We start from the raw sequence: 22,656 nt of genomic DNA on the forward strand, positions 1-22,656 counted from the left end.
TTTTTCCTTATAATTAGATTTGCCTTCTTAAAGGTGAGGGTATGCTGCCTTTGTCCAAATGACATGGATGAGTGGGGAAGGTGTGTCTACCTCTGTTTCTTAGTTCTTTCTAAAGAAATTGTGAATTATAGCCTCACAAAACATTACCACAGGCTCTGTGCAGCCAAGCTTGTTTTATATTTAGTGATATTAAAGAAGAGGGAGGGGAAGATTAAGTGATATGAAATTCATTTTTCATTATAGTTAGTTTGGCCAGTAAGTGTCAACAAGTATTTTATTGAAGTAGTATATAATTCAGATTGACTTTTGTAACTTTGCTAAGTTTTGGAAACCAGCATTTCTTTCTTTTTTTGTTTTCCAGGCTGGAGTGCAGTGGCGCAATCTTGGCTCACTGCAACCTCCGCCTCCTGGGTTCAAGCAATTCTCGTGCTTCAGCTTCCCAGGTACCTGGGATTGCATGCATGGGCTACCATGCCTAGCTAATTTTTTTTGTATTTTTAGTAGAGACAGGGTTTGACCATGTTGGCCAGGTTGGGGAAACCAGCATTTCTGGTACCATTCAGTGTAAGTCTTTAGTCACGAAATTAGCACTGCTTAGTTGATAAAGCATATCTAAACAATTAGGAGAATCCTAGAGAAAGCAAGAAATAAGAAATCTTTTCCTCAAGGTTCTTGCAAATAGTAGGCTAGAAAGTAACATCTGAAATTCATTTTTAAATTGAAGTTTTTAAAGTTAAGTTTGATTAGAAATATTTAAGAGGCTAGAGATGGTTCTGAAAATATTTGTACAGGTAGAAGATGGTTTGCAAAAGGTAGCGTTCTTAAAAAGAGGCATTATAAACATGTATATCAGACACAATTTTTGAAAATTAATTTACCTTTTAAATGGATATCAAAGTTATCTTCACCTCCACCCACCCATTATAAAGTGTAAAATAAGCAGAAGTTTCTGAGAATTTGCTTATTAGACTCCTTTGAGGTTCAATTTTGTGTTTTTCAGTCTCCTGTTATTAAGTTCCTCATCCCGGGCTGGGTGCCGTGGCTCATGCCTGTAATTCCAGTGTTTAGGAGGCCAAGGCAGGGGGATCACCTGAGGTCTGGAGTTCGAGGCCACCCTGGCCAACATGGTGAAACCCCGTCTCTACTAAAAAAAATATAAAAACTAGCTGGGTGTGGTGGCAGGCACCTATAATTCCAGCTACTCAGGAGGTTGAGGCAGGGAGAATCGCTTGAACCCGAGAGGCAGAGGTTGCAGTGAGCTGAGATCGTGCCAATGCACTCCAGCCTGGGCGACAGAGTGAGACTCCGTCTCATAAATAAATAAATAAATAAATAAATAAATAAATGTTCCTCATCCTGTCTCCTCTTTGGGAGAGAGCTCTCCCCTACGTTAGCTAAGTGATTTAGACAGAATTGAAGATTTGCCTCTTTGTAACGTCCTGCTCTGAGTTTGATTGGATAGCATGGCACTTTCCAGTCGCTTTTTAATAATACAGGTGTTAGGGGGTCCTTTCCTATAAGTCTGCCTGTCTCTGTCTCTCTGTCTTAAAGTCTGATCTTCTGTAAGGAAGCTCCTTATGGGAATATAGGAACGTAGTGTCCCACTGACTGCTTACCCTTGCCTATACTTTTCTCCCAAATGTGGTCCTTAATTAATTAATTAATTTATTTATTTTTGAGACACGCTTTCACTGTGTTGCCCAGGCTTGAGTGCAGTGGCCCAGACTTGAGTGCAGTGGCACAATCTTAGCTTGCTGCGGCCTTGACCTCCCATGCTCTCTCAGGCTCAAGTGATCCTCCCTCAGCCTTCCTAGTAGCAGGGACCACAGGAACACACACCACCATGCCTGGCTCGTTTTTAAATTTTATCAGTCACTTAATTATTAATAGTTCTGAGTGGATGCAAACAATTAACTCTCTTACATTTGCCTTTTGGAAGCCTAAGAATAAGTTAAAGCAAATAAAATATATCCAGTGTTCTGATAACAGATTTATAGTTGTTAATTTATTTCTACCATCTAACTATAAATGGATGTCTTGAAGTTTGCCTGGTATTTTCAGTAGTATCCTTCCTAATTCACATTTGTGCTTCCATTTTCCTCAGTGATCCCTTCTCCTTTGCTTTGCTACAAGGATCATCTCATATCGTAGCTGAGATGTGTGCGCTTTAGCCAGTTAGTTCTCAAGCCATTTCTTCTTCTTTTCATTTTCTCATTTAGTTCGCTAGCCCCCAATCTTCCCTCCGTTTTCCTGTTACTCCCAGAATTACCAGTTATCATTTCTACTATGGTACCACATTAGTTAACAAAAATGTTTTAAATATTTTTCTCCCCCATTTCTGAGTTATGCTTGCTTTAAGTTTCAGAATTTGGAAGTACTTACAAATACAAAAAAAAAAAATTAAAATTCGCTCTCACAGATGACTATGGTTAACATTTTCAGATATATCTTTCTAGTCTTTTTTCGTAAGCCTGTAGATAGACACAGGTACCTACACATTTTAGAACTTGGGTGCAGTAGCTCACACCTGTAATTTTGGCACTTTGGAAGACTGAAGCGGGAGGATCCCTTGAAGCCAGGAGTTTGAGACCTGCCTGTGCAACATAGTGAGACCCTGTCTGTACCAAAAATAAAAGATGATAAAATTAACCAGGCATGGTGGTGTGTGCCTGTAGTGCCAGCTACTTGGGAGGCTGAGTTGGGGAGGAGGATCACTTGAGCCTAGGAGGCTACAGTGAGCTATGAATTTGCCTCTGCACTCCACCCTGGGTGACAGAGCAAGACTCCTCCCCCCCCAAAAAAAAACCAAGAAAATTTAAAAAAATTTGGAATTATATAATACTGTGTCCTCAATTTTCTTCTCAAAATTATTAAACACTCTTTTAAGGCCAGACTCTGGTTCATGCCTGTAATCTTAGCACTTTGGGAGGCCGAGGTGAGAGGATCGCTTGAGCTCAGGAATTTGAGACCAGCCTGGGAAACATAGTGAGACCTTGTCTTTACAAAAAATTGAAAAATTATCGGGGTGTGGACCAAGGCAGGTGGATCACCTGAGGTCAGGAGTTCGAGACCAGCCTGGCCAAATGGTGAAACCCCATCTCTACTAAAAATACAAAATGTTAGCTGGGTGTGGTGGCATGTGCCTGTAATCCCAGATACTCGAAAGGCTGAGGCAGGAGAATCGCTTGAACCCAGGAGGTGGAGGATTCAGTGAGCCAAGGTCATGTCACTACAGTCCAGCCTGGGCAACAAGAGCAAAACTCCATCTCAAAAAAAAAAATAATTATAATAATAATAATAATTAGCTGAGCGTGGCGGCATGTACCTGCAGTCCCAGCTACTCAGGAGGCTGAGGCCAGAGCATCGCACAATCCTGGGAGGCTGATGCTGCAGTGAACTATGATTGCGTCACTGCACTCCAGCCTAGGTGACACAGCAAGGTCCTGTCTCAAGAAAAAAAAAAATTTAAACACTCTTTTCAATGTATTTTTTTTAAAAGTGTTTGTATTTTATCATATGGATATATATATATAACAGCTAAGAGAATTACTTGAGAGGAGTATTTTTACATGATTTCATACTTGATTTTCTCTTGTTATGAAAGATAGCAAAACTTATGTGTTCTTGTTATTTAAACATAAATGAGAACTTGTGTTATCAAAGAAAGAGATTAGGAATGAGATCAGGGAGTTTGGGTATTATGCACTAGTTATTATGACCTAGTATGACTTTGAGTAATGTCTTCTGAGCTTTTTTTCTCAGCTGTAAAACTGAAAAGTGATTATAACTATACATCCATTTTTCAAAGAGTTATTGAAAGGACCAAATAATACATATGAAAATTTATTTCAAACTATATGACAGTTTTGCCATGCAAATGCAAAACTTTATAATATCTGAGAGAAAAGAAGAGTCTTTCCCTAATATTGATTCAGTTTATTTTCTTGATAGGAGCTCTGTCTAAACATCATTCCAACCTTTGCAAATCTTATAGACTACCCATCCATGAAAAATGCTTTGATACCAAGAATTAAAAATGCCTGTCTACAAACGTCTTCCCTTGCTGTAAGTAATTGCATATTAATTTTTGTTTTTCTTTCACTTGTCAGTGCTTTAAATCATTTTCTTATTGCTTAATAACCCTTTTATAGAATTCTGATGTATTTCATCTTGGCTGTAGACAACCTGTATATAGTACTATAAAAATGAGCTGTTTTATTTGATACATAATTTATAATATTGCATTCCTAACCTTACTTGCTGTCCCTTTACTTTGAGTGCTTCAGTAAAAAAGTTGGGTGATTATTTTTTTCTTAATCCTTTTCTGCTTTAACTCACTTTATTTTGTTGTTAGTTTAAAAATATGAGAGTTTAACTTGGTATCTAAGCCTAAAAACTTGTTGAATAGTTTCCTTTTATAAATAACCTTTATTTTTAGTTATTGGTCTCTAAATTTCTTATTTCTCACTGACTTGCTTACTTTTTAAAAAAGTAGAGTACAATAAAGCAATAAGTTAATATGCATACAAGTAGGAGAAACAGTTGTACTAAAAAATGTAGACCAAGGGAATAGTTGCCTTCTTTGAATACAAATTTTTTTTTTTTTTTGGGAGGGGGGACGGAGTCTCGCTCTGTCACCCAGACTGGAGTGCAGAGGCGCAATCTCGGTTCACTGCAAGCTCTGCCTCCTGGGTTCACGCCATTCTCCTGCCACAGCCTCCCGAGTAGCTGGGACTACTGGCGCCCGCCAGCACACCCGGCTAATTTTTTGTATTTTTAGTAGAGACGGGGTTTCACCGTGTTCATTCAGTTACTTGTTAGTCAAGGAAGGTAGAATTGATAACGAAGTTTTCATTATCTCATATTGAAAGCAATAAATGTCCCCAACCTTTTCTCTAACACTAAATATAATAGTTTATCACATTGATATTTCTTTATAGAAGTAATTTTGAATGCTGTCTTCAAAATAGCAGCTTTAAAGAGGGAGAAATGTTCTCTTTTGCCTAACCAGTTCTTTATATTGATTTTTGATAATGGGCATATTATTAAATTTGCATTTTGTAAAGCTAGTTCTCTGGAGATCCTATCTTTATCTGATGGAATGTGAATTTAAATAAAAATAAACAGCTTAATAAAATTATAGGCAAAAGCAATTTGAATGATATGATTTTATCTTATAGCCATTGAATCTATTTTAGTTCATGTTTCTTGGTCGAAAGGCTTTGAAATGGAAAATGTAACATCAAAGTAGAAAAACAAATCATTACTGAAACAAACAGGTGTGAAATGAAATAAAGTCAAGAAGCTTTAGTTCTCATTCTCACTTTGTTACTAACAACCCCTGTGACCTTGAAAAGTCACTGTGCCCCTCTGAGTCTTTTCACCATCATTAAAAACAGCTGTTTTCTTTGAAATTCTCAATTTTATGATTGAATTTTCAAAATAGATGGTAGTAATATACAGCTTAACATTTAGTTTTCAAAATGCCCTTTAGAAGATGTTATAATCATACTATATACCTTATTTTATGGCAGCATAAATTTATTTTAACATACATTTTCTCAAAGTACATGTTGTAGGCCGGACATGGTGGCTCATGCCTTTAATCCCAACACTTTGGGAGGCTGAGGCGGGGGAATCCCGAGCTCAGGAGTTCAAGACCAGCCTGAGCAACACAGCGAGACCTCGTCTCTACTAAAAATAAAAAAATTTAGCTAGGTGTGGTGGCATGGCAGGAGGATCACTTGAGACCAAGAGGTTGAGGCTGCAAGGAGCTGTGATTGTGCCGCTGCCTTCCAGTCTAGGTGTCAGAGCAAGCACCCCCACCCCCCAAAAAACAAAACAAAAAATCCAAAACCAAAACAAAACAAGAGTACCTGTTCTAGTTCAGTTCTGAGCATATGCAGGGGTATGTAGAAATGGGAAGCATGGATACTTAAATGATGTGAATTGCTGCCCAGTGATATTTATGTTTCTTTTAAAGATGCCAACTGGTCCTTAAGGCATGTTGTTTACAAGAAGTTGTAATGAATGTAATTATATTTAGAACAGTAACTAGGAATGGATTTATATTTTATATGTCACCTTTTAAGTGGATTTTGGATAGCACTTTCAGTGCTTCTGCCTACCTTCAGAGTGGCAAATAGGAATTCCTAAATTTTATTCATAGTCCTATATCTCTAAAAGTTAAAAATTCTAATTAGGAAATTCCTGAATCATGAGTTCGAATTGTATCTTAATACTCTTCCCTGAAAATAAAATTTTTAAAAATTGTACAGAGTTAGGTAAAATGCTCCAAGAGCTATATTTATTCATAACTTACATGACTAATATTTTATATATCATAAAAGTAAATAAGTATTTTCAGTTTTGCTTAATATATATATATATCTCAGTAGAATGCAGCTGTTCCTTTTATAAAACTGATTATGAGTACAAGTAGAGCATTCAGATACCTTTTTGAACTTATAATATCTCTTGTGTTTGAATTTCAGAAAACAATTGTATGCTGTTTTTTAGAAATGGAAAATTTTCCCCATTTCTCCTGTAGAACTATGGTGCTTTTTTAGCCAACAAAATTATTTTCTGCCTTTCTTGTTTAACTTTTTTTTGAAAACTGGAGTTCTATTAATACTATGGTCCTGACTTAAAGATATTCTATCTTAAGAAATTCCAAATAGAAGTAGGGTATGATGTATTTATCAAATAGTCAAGTGAATATGGAATTTTGATAAAAGCTTCTAAATAAGAGGTCTTAATAACTGTATTTAGAAATAGAAAACAAATATATGAATACCTTCACATGTTAAAATATTTAGTTTAAGAATGAACTGAACCTAACTTAGAGTAAAATACTGGAATGTGGGTGAACTTGATCACTTGGTGCAAAGAATGTAGTCCTTTTTATTATTCAAATGTCTCCAAAGGAGTGTTCTTATGATAGTAACACATATGTAGTAAAAGTTTCTCAAATCCTGATCACTTTAAAACGCTACAAAATTGTAGTCATTCCTTGTCTTTATCTCACTGGTGACCTGGTAAAGCAGTCATAAATTGTGAGACAAACCAGGAAAATTAGTAAATAAGTGAATTTCCTATGTTAATAAAGAATGAGAGCTTCTAAATCTACTTTTATTCTTGAGACTTTAACATTTTTATATGAAGATTAAGTTTGCACTTAAATATTTTGTTCTAGATTTTGAAAACTTTAAATGACTAATGCAATTTACCTTTTTTAATAGGTTCGTGTAAATTCATTAGTGTGCTTAGGAAAGATTTTGGAATACTTGGATAAGTGGTTTGTACTTGATGATATCCTACCCTTCTTACAACAAATTCCATCCAAGGAACCTGCGGTCCTCATGGGAATTTTAGGTAGCTGAAAATTTAATGTCATTTGATGCTGTTTTATCATGCAAATAAATTTTCCAATCTATAAAACCATTATACTCTCCTTTCGTGTATACAGCATTTCATAATTGAAGAATGATGAGATAAATGTCATAATACACCTTTTCTCTTTAAGTTTAGCAAAAGCAGTAGAATCTTGATATTTATAAAGAAATAAGATGTTTAAGAATTCTAGCTTTACAAATATCGTGATAGCGTGTAGTTTTCCCCGCAAAGTGGTGCAAAGTGAGAGAGACAAACAAAGCTACTAGAAATGCTGATACTGATCTTAGTAGTAATACCTGAGGTTTATTTGATACTCAGTTTGTAAGAGGCAAAGTATTTTCTCTGCATTACCTTATTTTATTCTTCCCCAAATTCAATGAAATAGGTACTATTGTTTCTATTTTACAAGGAAACTGAGGCTCAGAGATGTGAAATAAGTGATTCAAGATCATGCAAGTGATAAGTGGTAGGAGCTGGTTTTCTAATATATTTTGTGGCTGACATGCTGATGAAGCGTGTTAACCTTATAGGACATTCTGTGCTGTCAGCATAATTACAAATTACTAAGAAACTCTGAAATCATTTATATATAGTTAAAGTTATGAAAGTCCAATCTGGAAATGCCAGGGGTCTGCTGCACTATAACAGGCATAGCTATAGAGTCACTAAAACATTAACAAGTTCATTTTTATTTAATTAAAGGTTGTTAATTTTTTTTTTTTTTTTTTTTGAGATGGAGTCTTGCTCTATCACCCAGGCTGGAGTGCATTGGTGCCATCTCGGCTCACTGCAACCTCCGCCTCCTGAGTTCAAGCAATTCTCTGCCTCAGCCTCCTGAGTAGCTGCGATTACAGACACCTGCCACCATACCTGGCTAATTTTTTTGTATTTTTTGTAGAGACAGGGTTTCATCATCTTGGCCAGGCTGGTCTTGAACTCCTGACCTTGTGATCTGCCTGCCTCGACCTCCCAAAGTGTTGGGATTACAGGCATGAGCCACCGTGCCCGGCCTGGTTCTTTGTTAATATTTAAGAAAAACTATATTATTCATCCACGTATTCTTAACACCTAATGTAGTGCTTGGCCTGTAGAAACTGCTCAGTAAGTATTTGTGGGAATGGTTAAGAGGTATTTATTGTGGACCTCTGTAGACATAGAAGGTACTCTAGGGATATTGCATGGTCTTGGCTGGGTGCAGTGGCTGACACCTGTATTCCCAGCACTTTGGGAGGCTGAGGTGGGCAGATCACTTGAGCCCAAAAGTTCAAGACTAGCCTGAGCAACATGGCAAAACCCCGTTTCTACTGGAAATACAATAATTAGCTGGGTGTGGTAGCATGTGCCTGTAGTCCCAGCTACTTGGGAGGCTGAGGTGGGAGAATCACACGAGCCAGGGAGGTTGAGGCTGCAGGGACCCATTATCGTGTCCCTGCATTCCAGCATGAGCAACAGGGCAAGACCCTGTCTCAAAAAAAAAAAAAAAAAAAAAGTCTTTTTGAGCAGGAGTTTGGCGTAGTAGAAATTCAAGCCCTGGCTCTAATCCTGGCTCTGTCAGTTCCTGAGGTGACTTTGAAAAGTTTATCCAATGAGGATGAGACTAACGTCATTTTAGGATTCTTGTGAGACTTCACTGAAACAAAGGGAAAGTAACAAACAGTGCTCAGCAAATAAGCATTTAGTCAGTGCCCAATAAAGTTACCCTTTGGGTATATAAGTCATGTGCACATTAACAGAATAATGGCGGATGGTATTTCACAAAGCTTTGGATTATGTACAAAACACTTAGAACTCAAAGGCATTCAGAGAATGAGGAGGAAATGTACTCAGTTTACCAAATGAAGACTTTGTGGATAGATGTAACAAGTGGAGTATTGAAGATTGAGTAAATAGGTGAGACAATAGGGAAGGAATTTGTGGAGTTGAATTCAGTTATTAAATTTTAGACATGTTGAGTTTGATTTGCTGAAGAAGTGGATAAAGGTGTAGGACTTATATTTTGACTGTACCTATACTTACACCCTTTAAAATAGATGCCTTGAGTATGATTTCTGAAGTATGTATTTAGATGTTTCAGAATAAAAGGCCATTCTGTAACTTTACTGCTGCACAATAAGAATTGAATGTGGTTCTGATAAGCTTCTAATGTTATACTGTCATTTATTGTGCTCCTAAACCAAAAGAACACAGGATAAATATGTCATGGTGTTTAAATCTGGCCTGATGATAAAGGCTGAAATCATTCTGATTCATATGTAAGAACATCATTATTCTAGGCATTGATTGGGAAAAATTTGTACTACACAGATTATCAAGGGATTTCATACACATATATTATTTTCATGATTTCTATGAATTGATGGTGTTAACTTAGGAAATTTGTCACATTCTTTTCTATCAGGTATTTACAAATGTACTTTTACTCATAAGAAGTTGGGAATCACCAAAGAGCAGCTGGCCGGAAAAGTATTGCCTCATCTTATTCCCCTGAGTATTGAAAACAACCTTAATCTTAATCAGGTAGGAGTATTTTTGTGCTTTATTCATTTTATTCAGCTTACTGTTTTCTTGGCATTAGATATATAAATATATTATAAAATTTGGTTAAAAAAAAAAGGTGGGGGTAAAATATGCCACAGAACTAAATGAAGAAAGTTTGTGGGGTGACTTCATTGGTAAATAGTAAATGAGCAGGATGTTGAAAAATATGTAGGATTTGGGACTACTTTAAATCTAGGGCTGGGAAATTGACATAAATGAAGAATAAAGTTATAGAATGTGTTTGGGGAGTATATTCATTATTTATTGATTGCTACAGAACAAATCACCACAAACTTAGGGGTTTAAAGCAACACACATTTATTATCTCACAGCTTCTGTGGGTCAGGCCAGGACATGGCATAGTTGGATTCCCTGCTCAGGGTTTCTCACAGTGCTGTCTATAGTCAAGAACTTGGGGCTCATTCAAGGCCCAGCTACAGAGTAATCTGCTTCTAAGTGCACTTACATGGTTGTTGGCAAGCTTCGGTTCCTTTTGGGCTGTTGTGCTTAGGGCCTCCATTCTTAGCTATTAGCTGGATGCCACTGTCAGTTCCTAGCCACATGGGCCTTTCCAACATGGCAACTTGTTTCATCAAAGCCTGCAAGAGAGAGTCTGCTAGCAAGACTGAAATTACAGTCTCTTGTAATCAAGGAAGTGATATCCCATCACCTGTGCCATAGTCTGTTGCTTTAGAAGCAAGTCACAGGTTCAGCCCACACTCAAAGATAGGGGATTCCACAAGGGCATGAATGGCAGGAGGAAGAGATAATTGGGGACCATTTTAAGAGTCTGTATACCACTTACAAGAAATAATTCAATTTGGTTGGGAGATATATATAATACAGTAGGAGAATGAGAAAGGTACATTGAGACTAGAGTAGGTAGACTTAAAATGTCTGTCTGGTTTAGGTATTTGAACTTTCAAGATGTGGTAAATGTTTGAGCTAAGGAATAATGTGTCCAAAGAATATTGTGGAATTGTCTCTCTGCATACCTCTATCGCTGTTTGTCACAGTTGTGTTCTTATGTGACTGATTCTTCCTGAAGATTAGAAATTCCTCAAAGATTATTAGAGCTTATTCTTCATTATAGCCCCAGCACTTAGTGCAATGACAGAACCAAAAATATTTATTGAATTGAGAGAAAATTGAAGTATAGAGTAGATGGGTCATTTTTATTCACAACAGAACTAGTATTTAATGAAATATAATGGAAGAGCCTGAGTTGGGTTACTGTTTAACTGAGAGCATCAGAGATGGATAGGCAGGGAGGATTTAGAACCGAAAGTGAATTACAGCAATGAGGGAAGCAGAAAGCTGGAAGTTGAGAGCTTTTGGCATTGGGGAGAGTGCTGAGCGAGCAGAGTTTTGGGAGGCAGAGAAATTTATAAAACTAATCAGAACAAACATTTCATTTGAAGTAATAGGGTAAGTCTCTGAAAATTAGTTCCTTGGTTTTAATTTTTTTTTTTTTTTTTTTGAGGTGGAGTCTCATCTTGTCACTCAGGCTGGAGTGCAGTGGTGCAGTCTCACCTCATTGCAACCTCCGCCTCCTGGGTTCAAGCAATTCTCATGCCTTACCCTCCCGAATAGCTGGGATTACAGGTGTGAGGCACCATGCCTGGCTAATTTTTGTGTTTTTAGCAGAGATGGGGTTTCACCGTGTTAGCCAGGCTAGTCTCAAACTCCGAATCTCAAGTGATCTGCCTGCCTTGGCCTCCCAAAGTGCTGGGATTACAGGCGTGAGCCACCACGCTCGCCCCCTATATTTTAATTTTTGGTTTGGTAATTTCTTCATATCATGGATAGCAGAGTTGAGGTTAGGGTGGGCAAAGAAGGGAGACAGTGAATATTGGGGAGGAATAGTATAATATGCCTAAAACAGTCTTCAACTTTTGTCATTTCTGTTCTTTGTTCTCATATTTCTGATTTAGTGTGTTTTTAAATATTCCCAAATGCTTATTTTAGGATATATAGGCTCACTCCTGTCATCCCAACACTTTGGGAGGGAAGGGTTAGGTGGATCACTTGAGCTCAGGAGTTTGAGACCAGCCTGGGCAACATAGTGAAACCCCATCTCTACAAAAATACAAAAATGAGCCAGGTGTAGTGGTGTGCGCCTCTAGTCCCAGCTACTAGAGGGAGCTGAGGGAGGAGGATTGCTTGAGCCTGGGAGGCGGAGGTTGCAGTGATTTGAGATTGCACCCCTGCACTCCAGCCTGGATGACAAAGCAAGACCCTGTCTCTAATTCCATTTGAAATGTTGTGTTGATTTATTTCAACTTAGGGTTTGTTTTTGTTTTGTTTTGTTTTGTTTGGGGGGTGGCTATTTTCATCAACAAATATTTTGATTCATATCTTCTTGTATTTTACAGTAGTTTAGCATGGATGTGGTCTGCCTTCCCGTTTGTTTCATGGTCAGGGTTTCTAATTTAAGACTGCCTTCTTAGTTCCTTTCTGATTTAAGATGATTTAAGTATATTATACACTAAGTGACAAAGATAAGTAACTTAGGAAAACACATTTTCAACATTTGAATAAAAAACAGCAAATGCCCTGCAGCAGTCCACTGAATAATCAATAACTTGTGTTTGAGGGGGGTTCCTAAGACCACTCCCAGAATGGATGATTCAGTAGAAGGACTCACAGGACTCAGCATAGAGTTATGCTCAGGCTGTGCTCTATTATGGTGAAAAAATATACAGCAAAATCAGGAAAGGAAAAAGGTTCATAGGATAAAGTCTAGGGAAACCAGGCACAAGCTTCTAGAGTCTTTTCCCAGTGAAATCACGCAGGATTCCCCTTGTAATGACTTGTGATAATCTGTGTGAAATGTTGCCAACCAGGGAAACTCATTAGATGAAACTCAGTGTCCAGAGTTTTCAATGAGGGCTGATGAAGTAACGCCCTCTGCCTGGCATGTACTCAAATTCCAAACTCCCAGAAGGAAAGCAAGTGTTCAGCGTAGAACATATTCTTTGTACAAACAGTTTAGGCAAGTAAGCCACTGTTACCGTTAATAATAGAACCTTTCTGAAATCTGAGTTCCCAGACACCAGCTAAAGGCCAATTTTGCAAGCAGGAGTTTTCAAGGATAGCAGTTTATGTCTACAATGTTAACTCTTTCCTGCACAAACTACATTTAACAATATGGATGAATCTCACAAACATGTTGAGTGAATGAAGCCAGGCATAGAAGAGGATCTACTGAATGATCCATTTATATAAAGTACAACAGTCTAAGCTATGCTGCTAGAAGTCAGAATAAAGTTTACCCAAAGGGTGTGAGGGTGAAAAATGACTGGAAGCGGGTATAAGGAAGCCTCTGGGATGTTGATAACGATTTTGCTTTGTTTTTGTTTTTGTTTTTTGAGATGGGGTCTCAGTCTGTCTCCCAGGCTGGAGTGCAGTGGCACAATCTCAGCTCACTGCATCCTTGACCTCCTGGGTTCAAGTGATCCTCCCACCTCCGCCTCCCGAATAGCTAGGACTACAGGCATGTGCCACCACTCCTGGCTAATTGTTGTATTTTTTGTAGAGATGTGGTCTCTCCATGTTGCCCAGGCTGGTCTCAAACTCCTGGGCTCAAGTGATCTTCCTGCCTTGGCTCCCCAAAGTGCTGGGACTACAGGTGTGAGCCATGTGCCTGGACCAATGTTGTTTCTTTATCTGGCTACTAGTTACATTGGATGTGTTCAATTTGTGTGAATTGTGATTTTTTTTTTTTGTGCACTTTAACATGTATACTTTTCTGTTAGTATATTATACTTCAATAAAAAGTTTTAGGAACCGTAATCAGTGGAAAGTCAGTCATAGTAAACTGCTTTGGAAACATGCCTTTTGACTTTCTCATAAGACAAAGAAGCTGCTGCCGATACAGCATGGTGAAAGGCAGTGTAATGTAGTAGAAAAGGGTGCAGACTTTGGAACCAGGCTTGGGATGAATTCTAACTCTGCCATATGAGCTCTCTAGCATCTCTGAGTTGCTTTACCTCTCATTGAGCCTGAGTTTCCTCATTTGTAGATTAGAAATATTAGTGAACCTACTTTGAAGAGTTGTGAGGATTAATAAAATAGTGTATGTATAAACACTCAACACAAAGATGTAATTATAAGATTTGGGGAAAGGAGGAGAGCCATTTCTAGATTCTTCCTGTAACATATGGTGTTATTCAAATAAGTTGTTTATGATGATCCTGAAGTACCATAGGGATGAATGATCAGCAGTTGACCAAAGTTAGCCAAAGCTTAAACTGTATTAAGACGTAGTGCTAGGTATGCTTCATGAAATTTAATTATTTGAAAGTTGGATTATATACATTTAATATTTCGACTGTCAGAAAACAAGGTTTATTTTAGCCAGATATGTCATTGCAATCTGAATAAGCAGGAATTTTCTATGCATATTAAATGGATTATTTCTAGTTTGGCACAAATTCAGATGTTTAATTTTGAATTATCCCAGAAGATCAATATGTAACTGCTATGGGTGAATTTATACAAGGCCCCTGAATAATAGCAATTAAACAACTCAGGATATAAAACTCATTATTGAGACATGTTTTCTGGAACTTAAAAGCCTCATCAGCTGTCATATCATCACTATACAAAGATATTATAAAAGCTTGCTATGATATCCCAAATTTAAATGTATCATTCTTAGTGAATATCAGTGCTGTGACTGGATCCTATTCTACTGGTAAAAATTGAGAATATTATGATTAACTTAATGAATTATCTTAATTGATTACATTTGCTGCTAACTTGAAACATTGTAACCATATCAATTTCTCATTATACCAGTTCAATTCTTTCATTTCCGTCATAAAAGAGATGCTTAATAGATTGGAGTCTGAACATAAGACTAAACTGGAGCAACTTCATATAATGCAAGAACAGCAGAAGTAAGTAGGTTGCCCATGAATTATATGTGGTCCAGGAGTGAGATTATAGTTGTCTTATGATTGATTTTCTGGAATATGGAATAGAAAAATTGCTGGATTTAAATTTGACCGTATGTAAAACATTTCAAAATTTACCATAGTATTAATAAGTTGAACTGAATTAAAATACAATGTGGTTGAAAAATCTAGTGTCACTTCTGAGTACAGAAGTTTAATATGATATAATTTTAGCATTTTATCTACATAAAGAAAGTTCTGTTTCTGAGAAATCCCTTGTCAGCAATAGCCACTAGCATTGTAAACTCAGGCTGATGAAAACTAAAAGCACCATTTAGGAAAATTTTTTAAATTTATGAACTTCTAGTGTTTTGATTTTTTTTCATTCTCTTTTCTCTAGCCCCAGAAACATTTATAGAACATTCATTTCATATTTAGCATCACAACATTCACCTCTTTTTATTTTTAGGGAGGATTTTCTAAATTATTTGCAGAAAACTAGTATTCAAACAAGAAGGCAAAGATGGAAATCGTTGACTGTTGAATCCAGTTTATTAAAATCAAAGCCCCACTGTATTCTTTGCTCCAGAGTAAAACACATGAATTTAGGATACTTATTAAAGTTTAATCGTGTACCAAAAAACATCTAGAAATCAGTAAAATTGATATAAATCATGAACAAGGTCCCCAAGTAGAAACTCTTTAGCTTCTGCCCACAAGATGAAGACTTAAAGTAAACACACATGGTATAGAAGTAGGTGAAATAGCCCTTTGTATGCTTGAAGTATTCTATAGTGTGTATGTATGTAGTCTTTGATGGATTGACTATGTTAACATAAAAATCTGGAGAAATAATTTTTAAAATGCATTATAGGTAGAGATCAATTTTTAATACGAAGTATTTATATTTGAGTTGGGAAATGAACCCTTCCTTTTTCTTCCTTCTATCTAAATCTTACCTGTTTCTCAGGACATAGATCTGGCTCACATAACAGTGATTATAGCATTCATGTTAGTACAGACTCAGAACTTAATCACATTAAATTCCCCATATCATATCTTGTCTTGCAGTGAGATGTTAAGCTCTTTGATAAGAGCCATGCTTGACTGGTTTTATGACACCTTGAATAAATTCTCCAGTAAATCCCAAATGTTGAGTTTAAGAAATGGACTTACATACAAATGTTATTTTGGGGGCAAGCAAACATTAACAGTAGAAAACAATGGAAAAGATGACTCTTCTTAAAGAATGAAACCACAGTTTAATTGGAGTCTAATAAATTCCATGTGGATAAATAATTTTTAGCATGAGTATTTAAAACTATACATTTCTTTTTTGTTGTTTTGTCATAATTCAACTCTCCTACAGATCTTTGGACATAGGAAATCAAATGAATGTTTCTGAGGAGGCAAAAGTTACAAATACTGGGAATCAGGTAAGAAGATACTTAAGTTTTGTAGAAAGTGCTTCATTTGGAGGGCTTTTAATCTTTAAGCAACAAAATCACATTTTTATTGAACTTATTTAAATTGTTGACATTTTTCTATTTCAGCAAATTGACAAGGTTTTTAACAACATTGGAGCAGACCTTCTGACTGGCAGTGAGTCTGAAAATAAAGAGGACGGGTTACAGAATAAACATAAAAGAGTGAGTTTCCTTATTGTTCTTTCAGCCCTCTTATTTATACTACAGGACTTCCTGTAAACCACAGATTTTTGTTGGGAAATGCTGTTCAGCAGCTTAACAAGAAACATTTGTAATTATCTTTCTGAAATTCCTTTATCAGTTAAACATAACCCTAACCCATTTTGAAAATAAATGTACTTAAGATTTTTAGCTTCCATTATTACTTGACTTGCTACAAGGTAATATTTATAGACTCCTTGTCTCCTTTGTCCTTTCTCTTATACTTTGCCAGTCACACTCCTTGGTGAATCTCACTGTCTGTCTTCTCTGCTTCTCCTCCTGTGTTGATGGCTTCTACTATAGATTTGTGCTGTCCAGATACCTTAGGCTGTCTCTGATTGTTGCTCATCAGTATTTTAATTTCTGTCCCACTCACTACATTCCCAACAGTTTGAGTTCCAAACTCTTTCCATTCTTTTTGAGCCTAGCAACCTCATCTTCTGTCATTTCATGGTGTCAAATTTTATAGTCCATCAGATTTTCACTTTGACACTTTCACAGAGTACTGGTCAGCTGTTTGGTAGCATGGCCATCAACTTGAGTTTGTCTCGTGTTTTCTCATAATTGGATTAAAGTTGTACATTTTTGACAGGCATACTACAGAAGTGATGATGTACCCTTCTTGGTTTATTCCAGCAGGGGTACATGATGTATACATTACTTACTAATGGCAGACCAACAATATTTTAAAGAGGATTTTCAAAATAGATCTGATTCCATCTCATAAGTAGATTTAAAAATCTGAGCACATTTTTTTCTTCTCTATTTCTTGCTAAAATTTTGCTCCCCCTCTGATTTTGAATATTTAATAGGATACTTTCCTCTTGGTTAGCATCCAGTAAAAAAACTGTAAGTCAGTTTGTGACTTCTGCTGAGGGCATTCTTCTATTCATTCATAAATGTGAATACCTGTATGTGTAAAGCCAAAGGACTACTGAACATAGTAGTTTACAAAATTATAAGAGAACATTGTGAGCTTTTAGTTTAGCAAAGTTGATAAAAGACAAGACATTGAATTTGCTGTAGACATCAGGGCAGTGAAAGAAACATGTGTTGTTTCATTCTTTCTTCGCTTTTTGTGAGTTCCTAAAATATTCTTGGGGTGAGATAGATTAGAGTTTAAAAAGATTTCCCAATTTTCAAGAATGAAATCACTAAATCATATTGTCATTGTCTGGAAAAGGGTCATTCTAATGAATAGTTTAAAAATAATTATTATTTTCATACTGGAAATATTTTTGCACAGATCCTGTGAGTTTTTATCTAAAGTTAGATTATATAGTGATTTGAAATACAACTTACTGTGACAATCACCAAGACAAGAGTAGTTTGCTTTTCAGTGAAGTAGTAAGATGTCCTTTACCTGAAGAGATAACTTTTGTTTTACAAATGGACTTAAGAAATTGCCAGTTGATTTTTTGCTTTATTTTGTTTTAAGGCATCACTTACACTTGAAGAAAAACAAAAATTAGCAAAAGAACAAGAGCAGGCACAGAAGTTGAAAAGCCAGCAGCCTCTTAAACCCCAAGTGCACACACCTGTTGCTACTGTTAAACAGGTCAGAGTTCGTTTCTTTTGCATAATTTCAGGAATACTACTGTTAAGGAGTAAGGTGGTATGGAACTTAGTCTACTTGTATTTGTATAAAAATGTATCTCAAATAATACCTTAATGTGTGGTTTCTAAGAAGTATGGACATAAACGATTCTCCAACTCTGCTATAACCTGCCTAATGTACTGTGTTTTGTGACAATGCTTGTTACCAACAAAGAAGAAGCTAGAGGAATAGGATTAGGACTCATAGTGCTCATTCAACTCTGTTCACTCTGAAGTGATCAGAATATTATATTCATGCTCTTAACGTATTTTTGAGCTAAAGTTATTTTCTATGTTTGTCTTTTCAATTGTAGTTAGATGTGTAACTTGGTTTAAGATGTACCTACATGACCTGGCTAGTATTTGTTTTCTCCTGTGTTCCAGGCACTGTTCCAGGTATTGGTGCTATGGCAGTGAATAAGGGCCCTTCTTGTAGAGAGTTTACACTGTTACTGGTTTCAGAGATAGCTTTGTCTTAAAAGCTTTCTTTAAATTATTTTTTTGTTACCTCTTAATCACCAACATTTTGTCTGAGAAAAACATCTTTGCAGGCCAAGAGGCAAAATTGAGAATATTTTGTAGGTACTTTTTTTAAGAATAGTGGAAACAAATTCTTATAAAATTTTGATGAAATTCAAACTATACAAATAATAGTAAAAAATTACTGTGTTTTTTGTAATATAGAATAAGAAGAATATGATTCTGTTTTTGATGAGATAACGTTTTGCTTAATTGGAGTTTAAAGTTAGTATTCCCCATCATCAAATCGATTGCAAATATTCCTCTGTAAAAACCATACAAAAACACGTGGCAGGCTGTATTTGACCTACAGGATATAGTTTGCTAATTTGGTATAGACCGTTGAGCTTAATTCTAACTTGTCCTTTATGATTTAATCTGTCAAATGTTTACTAATTATAAAGTATATTTCTTAGAGATAAAGTAATTCTCTCATATTTTTCAGACTAAGGACTTGACAGACACATTGATGGATAATATGTCATCTTTGACCAGCCTTTCTGTTAGTACCCCTAAATCTTCTGCTTCAAGTACTTTCACTTCCATTCCTTCCATGGGCATTGGCATGATGTTTTCTACACCAACTGATAATACAAAGAGAAATTTGACAAATGGCCTAAATGCCAATATGGGCTTTCAGACTTCAGGATTCAACATGCCCGTTAATACAAACCAGAACTTCTACAGTAGTCCAAGCACAGTTGGAGTGACCAAGATGACTCTGGGAACACCTCCCACTTTGCCAAACTTCAATGCTTTGAGTGTTCCTCCTGCTGGTGCGAAGCAGAGCCAACAAAGACCCACAGATATGTCTGCCCTTAATAATCTCTTTGGCCCTCAGAAACCCAAAGTTAGCATGAACCAATTATCACAACAGAAACCAAATCAGTGGCTTAATCAGTTTGTACCTCCTCAAGGTTCTCCAGCTATGGGCAGTTCAGTAATGGGAACACAGGTGAACGTGATAGGACAATCTGCCTTTGGTATGCAGGGTAATCCTTTCTTTAATCCACAGAACTTTGCACAGCCACCAACTACTATGACCAGTAGTAGTTCAGCTAGTAATGATTTAAAAGATCTTTTTGGGTGAGGTGTTTTACTTCTATTTTGAAGGATCATTTCAGTTTCAATCATGGGTGAGCTGATTTACATCTTTATATAGTTGGCTTGGAGGAAGTACTTCTATGGGAAAGTGAACAGTTCTGTGACAGGAAACATCTGTGTCCATGCCAGCATAGTAGTTGTATGGACTTCTAACCAGTTGAGTTTTTTTAAAGCATTGAGGATTTTTTTCCTCTTACCAACTCCTCTTCAGGTTTTTAAAGACCCAGCCCTTCCCAATCTCAAAGAGAAAAAGGACAACTGAGTTATCTTGAATAGCAGAACTTTTTAATCAAATGTTTATTTTGGCTTGTGGATCTTGGTGTTATTTAAAAAATTGAGTTGATGGTCATTGCAAGCTCATCTATTAAGTACTACATGGTACACAGTCTACCTTTACAAGTCATTAGTCTTCATTTTAATATGTAAAAATCTTGATCCTGTATTGATTTGTTTGCATTTAAGATGACAGTGAGAAAATGATAAGCATAAAGAGAAGTATCAGGTTATTTGCTTTTTTCCAAACTTACTTTTCAGATGAACTAATGTTTAGTACAGAGACTGAGCAAATACTACGAAATTTAACCTAACCTTCATTTCATTGGTTTAAATGTGTTATTAACCTTCTTAAGTGCAAACTAATCATTGTAAATTATATTTTAGCATGGTCTGCCTCAAATAGTAATGTATTTTTCTGCATTCACTTGGATATATTTAGAATCACTTTTTTCCTCCTGTATCACAGAAGAGGTATGTGCTGATTTGTTTGGATATTTGACAAAGCACTCTGATGGGACTTCCCTGACTACTACCTTCATATTTAATTTCAAATTCAAACTTCTGAGGTTGCAACATATATGAACTGTGTTTTCAAAAGAAGATTTGTAAGAATTAAAATATATTTAATGAGTAAACTTTTGAGATTTCTGCTGTATTGTTTCAAATGTAATAAACTTTACTTCTCTAAAAATTGAGCAGTTGTATCTTCTGACCACCAACAGATTAATATTCAGCTTGCCATGATAGTCTGACCTCATTAATTACGGCTACTGAAGTTTAATTTTTTTCGAGGAATTTTAGGAACCTTTTGTTTAAACATTTTAATTTCTATTAGACATTTTTAGGAAGGAAAGAATCAATTCTCTTAACAGGAAACGCGCTTTATTTTTCAAAACCTTTCTCTGATATTTTTCTTTAATTTGCTGATTATTCAACCACAGAGCCTTTTGCTATAAATGTCATTTGTATTTTAAAAAATAATATTCCACTCTTATAACTTTAAAACCATCTTTCAAAGAACTATATATGTATTATAGTTGTTGCCATAGAGTTGATGGTTTTTAATTATCTGGAACCAGCAATCATTTAAAATAAATCATATTAAATTTAGTATGCTGGTACTAAGTTTATTCATTTTATATGGATATTCATTGAAAATATATACACATACTATATGTAATATACAGCACTTGATTACAAAATGTAATTTGATTATATTATTGCTGGCAGCATTCCGTTAAGAGGGTACTTTAAAAAATAGAAGTCAGCTTTCAAATCTGATTTCTGTATGGGCTGTATTTGGTTAACTTGATTTTGGAAAAAGAACTAATAGAATTGCTAAAGAAATTTATCCAAGAAATGAAAAACAGTAGGAAGATCAAATGGTTTTGTCAAATATATTCACAGCTTGACCAGATTAGCTGTCTTGTTTGTAATGCAATATTAATGTATCTTTTCGGAAAAAGCTTATATATGGAATAAAATAAGTATTGAAGAATTTTTCTTTGTAACAATTTAGTAGTCACTGTTTATTGAGAAATTGTTTTTTATTTTGTAAAAAACATGGTGTTAGCATTGAACTCTTAAACAGAAAGAAAGCTTAATATAACAGCTTATGGAACATACTAAATATGAAAATAGGTTATTTGAAAAAATACAGTATGTAAAATTTGCTCATTCGTTGAGGTAATGGTGCTATGTTTTTACAGAATTGTTCCTACACCTTTTTTCTACTTTCTCAAAGGTGTTTTATTTCAACCATTTCCATCAATTGAACTGTTACCATTGCCTTTTCTGTTGAGAAATTGCCTCTGAAAAATAGTGCTATTTTTAAGCTTAAGTGTTCTTAAGTGAATGAAATTTTCAAAGTACTAGATCACCTTAAAATTATTTCATGTACTGAAAACAGTTAAGTCCCTTATGCTTAGAGCAGAAAATATTTAGGTTAAAGAGCATCTGTCAACAGAATCTACAAAAAAGATTCCCTTGCATTTGAATTGGTTCTCTATTCTCCTATTGCTAAAATGTGTGATATATATATAGAGGATGTATAAAAGGAAATGGAAATAGACTGCGTACTTGTCTGGGTTTTGTTTTTATTTTGGAATGCTTGTAAGCCTCCTTTACACTGAATAAGGAAGTAGTTTTGTTTTTTTTTTAACCTGTAAAATACCTCACATGGTTGTTTTTACACATGAAAGAAAAAGGTATATGCGAACATACCTGGTATCAATAGGAGTATGCACCAAATAAATTTTAGCTTTGATAAAACTTTCCATATTAAGTTGTGATTTCATACTTTGTGATTACTGGTCTTAAAATAATTTTGGAACAAATGAATCTATAAGAATTCAAACTATATAGGATTTTAAGTATCTACATCAGTAGCTTTTAAACCGTAACTGTGACACTCAATAAGAAAGACATTTTACCCTGCAACTGCTATATAAAATACATACCTGAAACAGAAGTTTCAGAAAATGTCTTTAATAGGTGTAGTGTACTCTTTTTATTCTATTAATTTTTTAAAAAGTTGATTACAATTGCTAAAGGATTTCATGACTTAGTGTGAATATAACTAAAGTAGGCTGGGCGTGTTGGCTCACACCTGTTATCCCAGCACTTTGGGAGGCTGAGGC

General features: G+C 35.7%; 1 protein-coding gene across 3 annotated transcripts in view; it reads left to right on the plus strand.

Annotated features, from left to right (window-relative positions):
- Positions 1–22,297, plus strand: part of SCYL2 (SCY1 like pseudokinase 2) — a 73,351-nt gene extending 51,054 nt beyond the window's left edge. For 2 of the 3 annotated variants that reach the window (XM_017946138.3, XM_021922814.2), the window contains 8 exons: positions 3,952–4,065; positions 7,242–7,374; positions 9,794–9,912; positions 14,737–14,837; positions 16,204–16,270; positions 16,388–16,483; positions 17,961–18,080; positions 19,083–22,288. In XM_017946138.3, the coding sequence (XP_017801627.2) occupies positions 3,952–4,065; positions 7,242–7,374; positions 9,794–9,912; positions 14,737–14,837; positions 16,204–16,270; positions 16,388–16,483; positions 17,961–18,080; positions 19,083–19,727 (1,395 nt within the window). In that variant the 3' untranslated portion in view covers positions 19,728–22,288. Of the gene's footprint in view, positions 1–3,951; positions 4,066–7,241; positions 7,375–9,793; positions 9,913–14,736; positions 14,838–16,203; positions 16,271–16,387; positions 16,484–17,960; positions 18,081–19,082 lie in introns of all 3 variants that reach the window. The other variant, XM_021922813.2, reaches the window with a different exon arrangement.
- Positions 22,298–22,656: the final 359 nt, after the last annotated feature.

This window comes from Papio anubis, chromosome 9 (genome assembly GCF_008728515.1).
Source record: "Papio anubis isolate 15944 chromosome 9, Panubis1.0, whole genome shotgun sequence".
In the NCBI taxonomy this organism is placed as follows: Eukaryota; Metazoa; Chordata; class Mammalia; order Primates; family Cercopithecidae; genus Papio; species Papio anubis.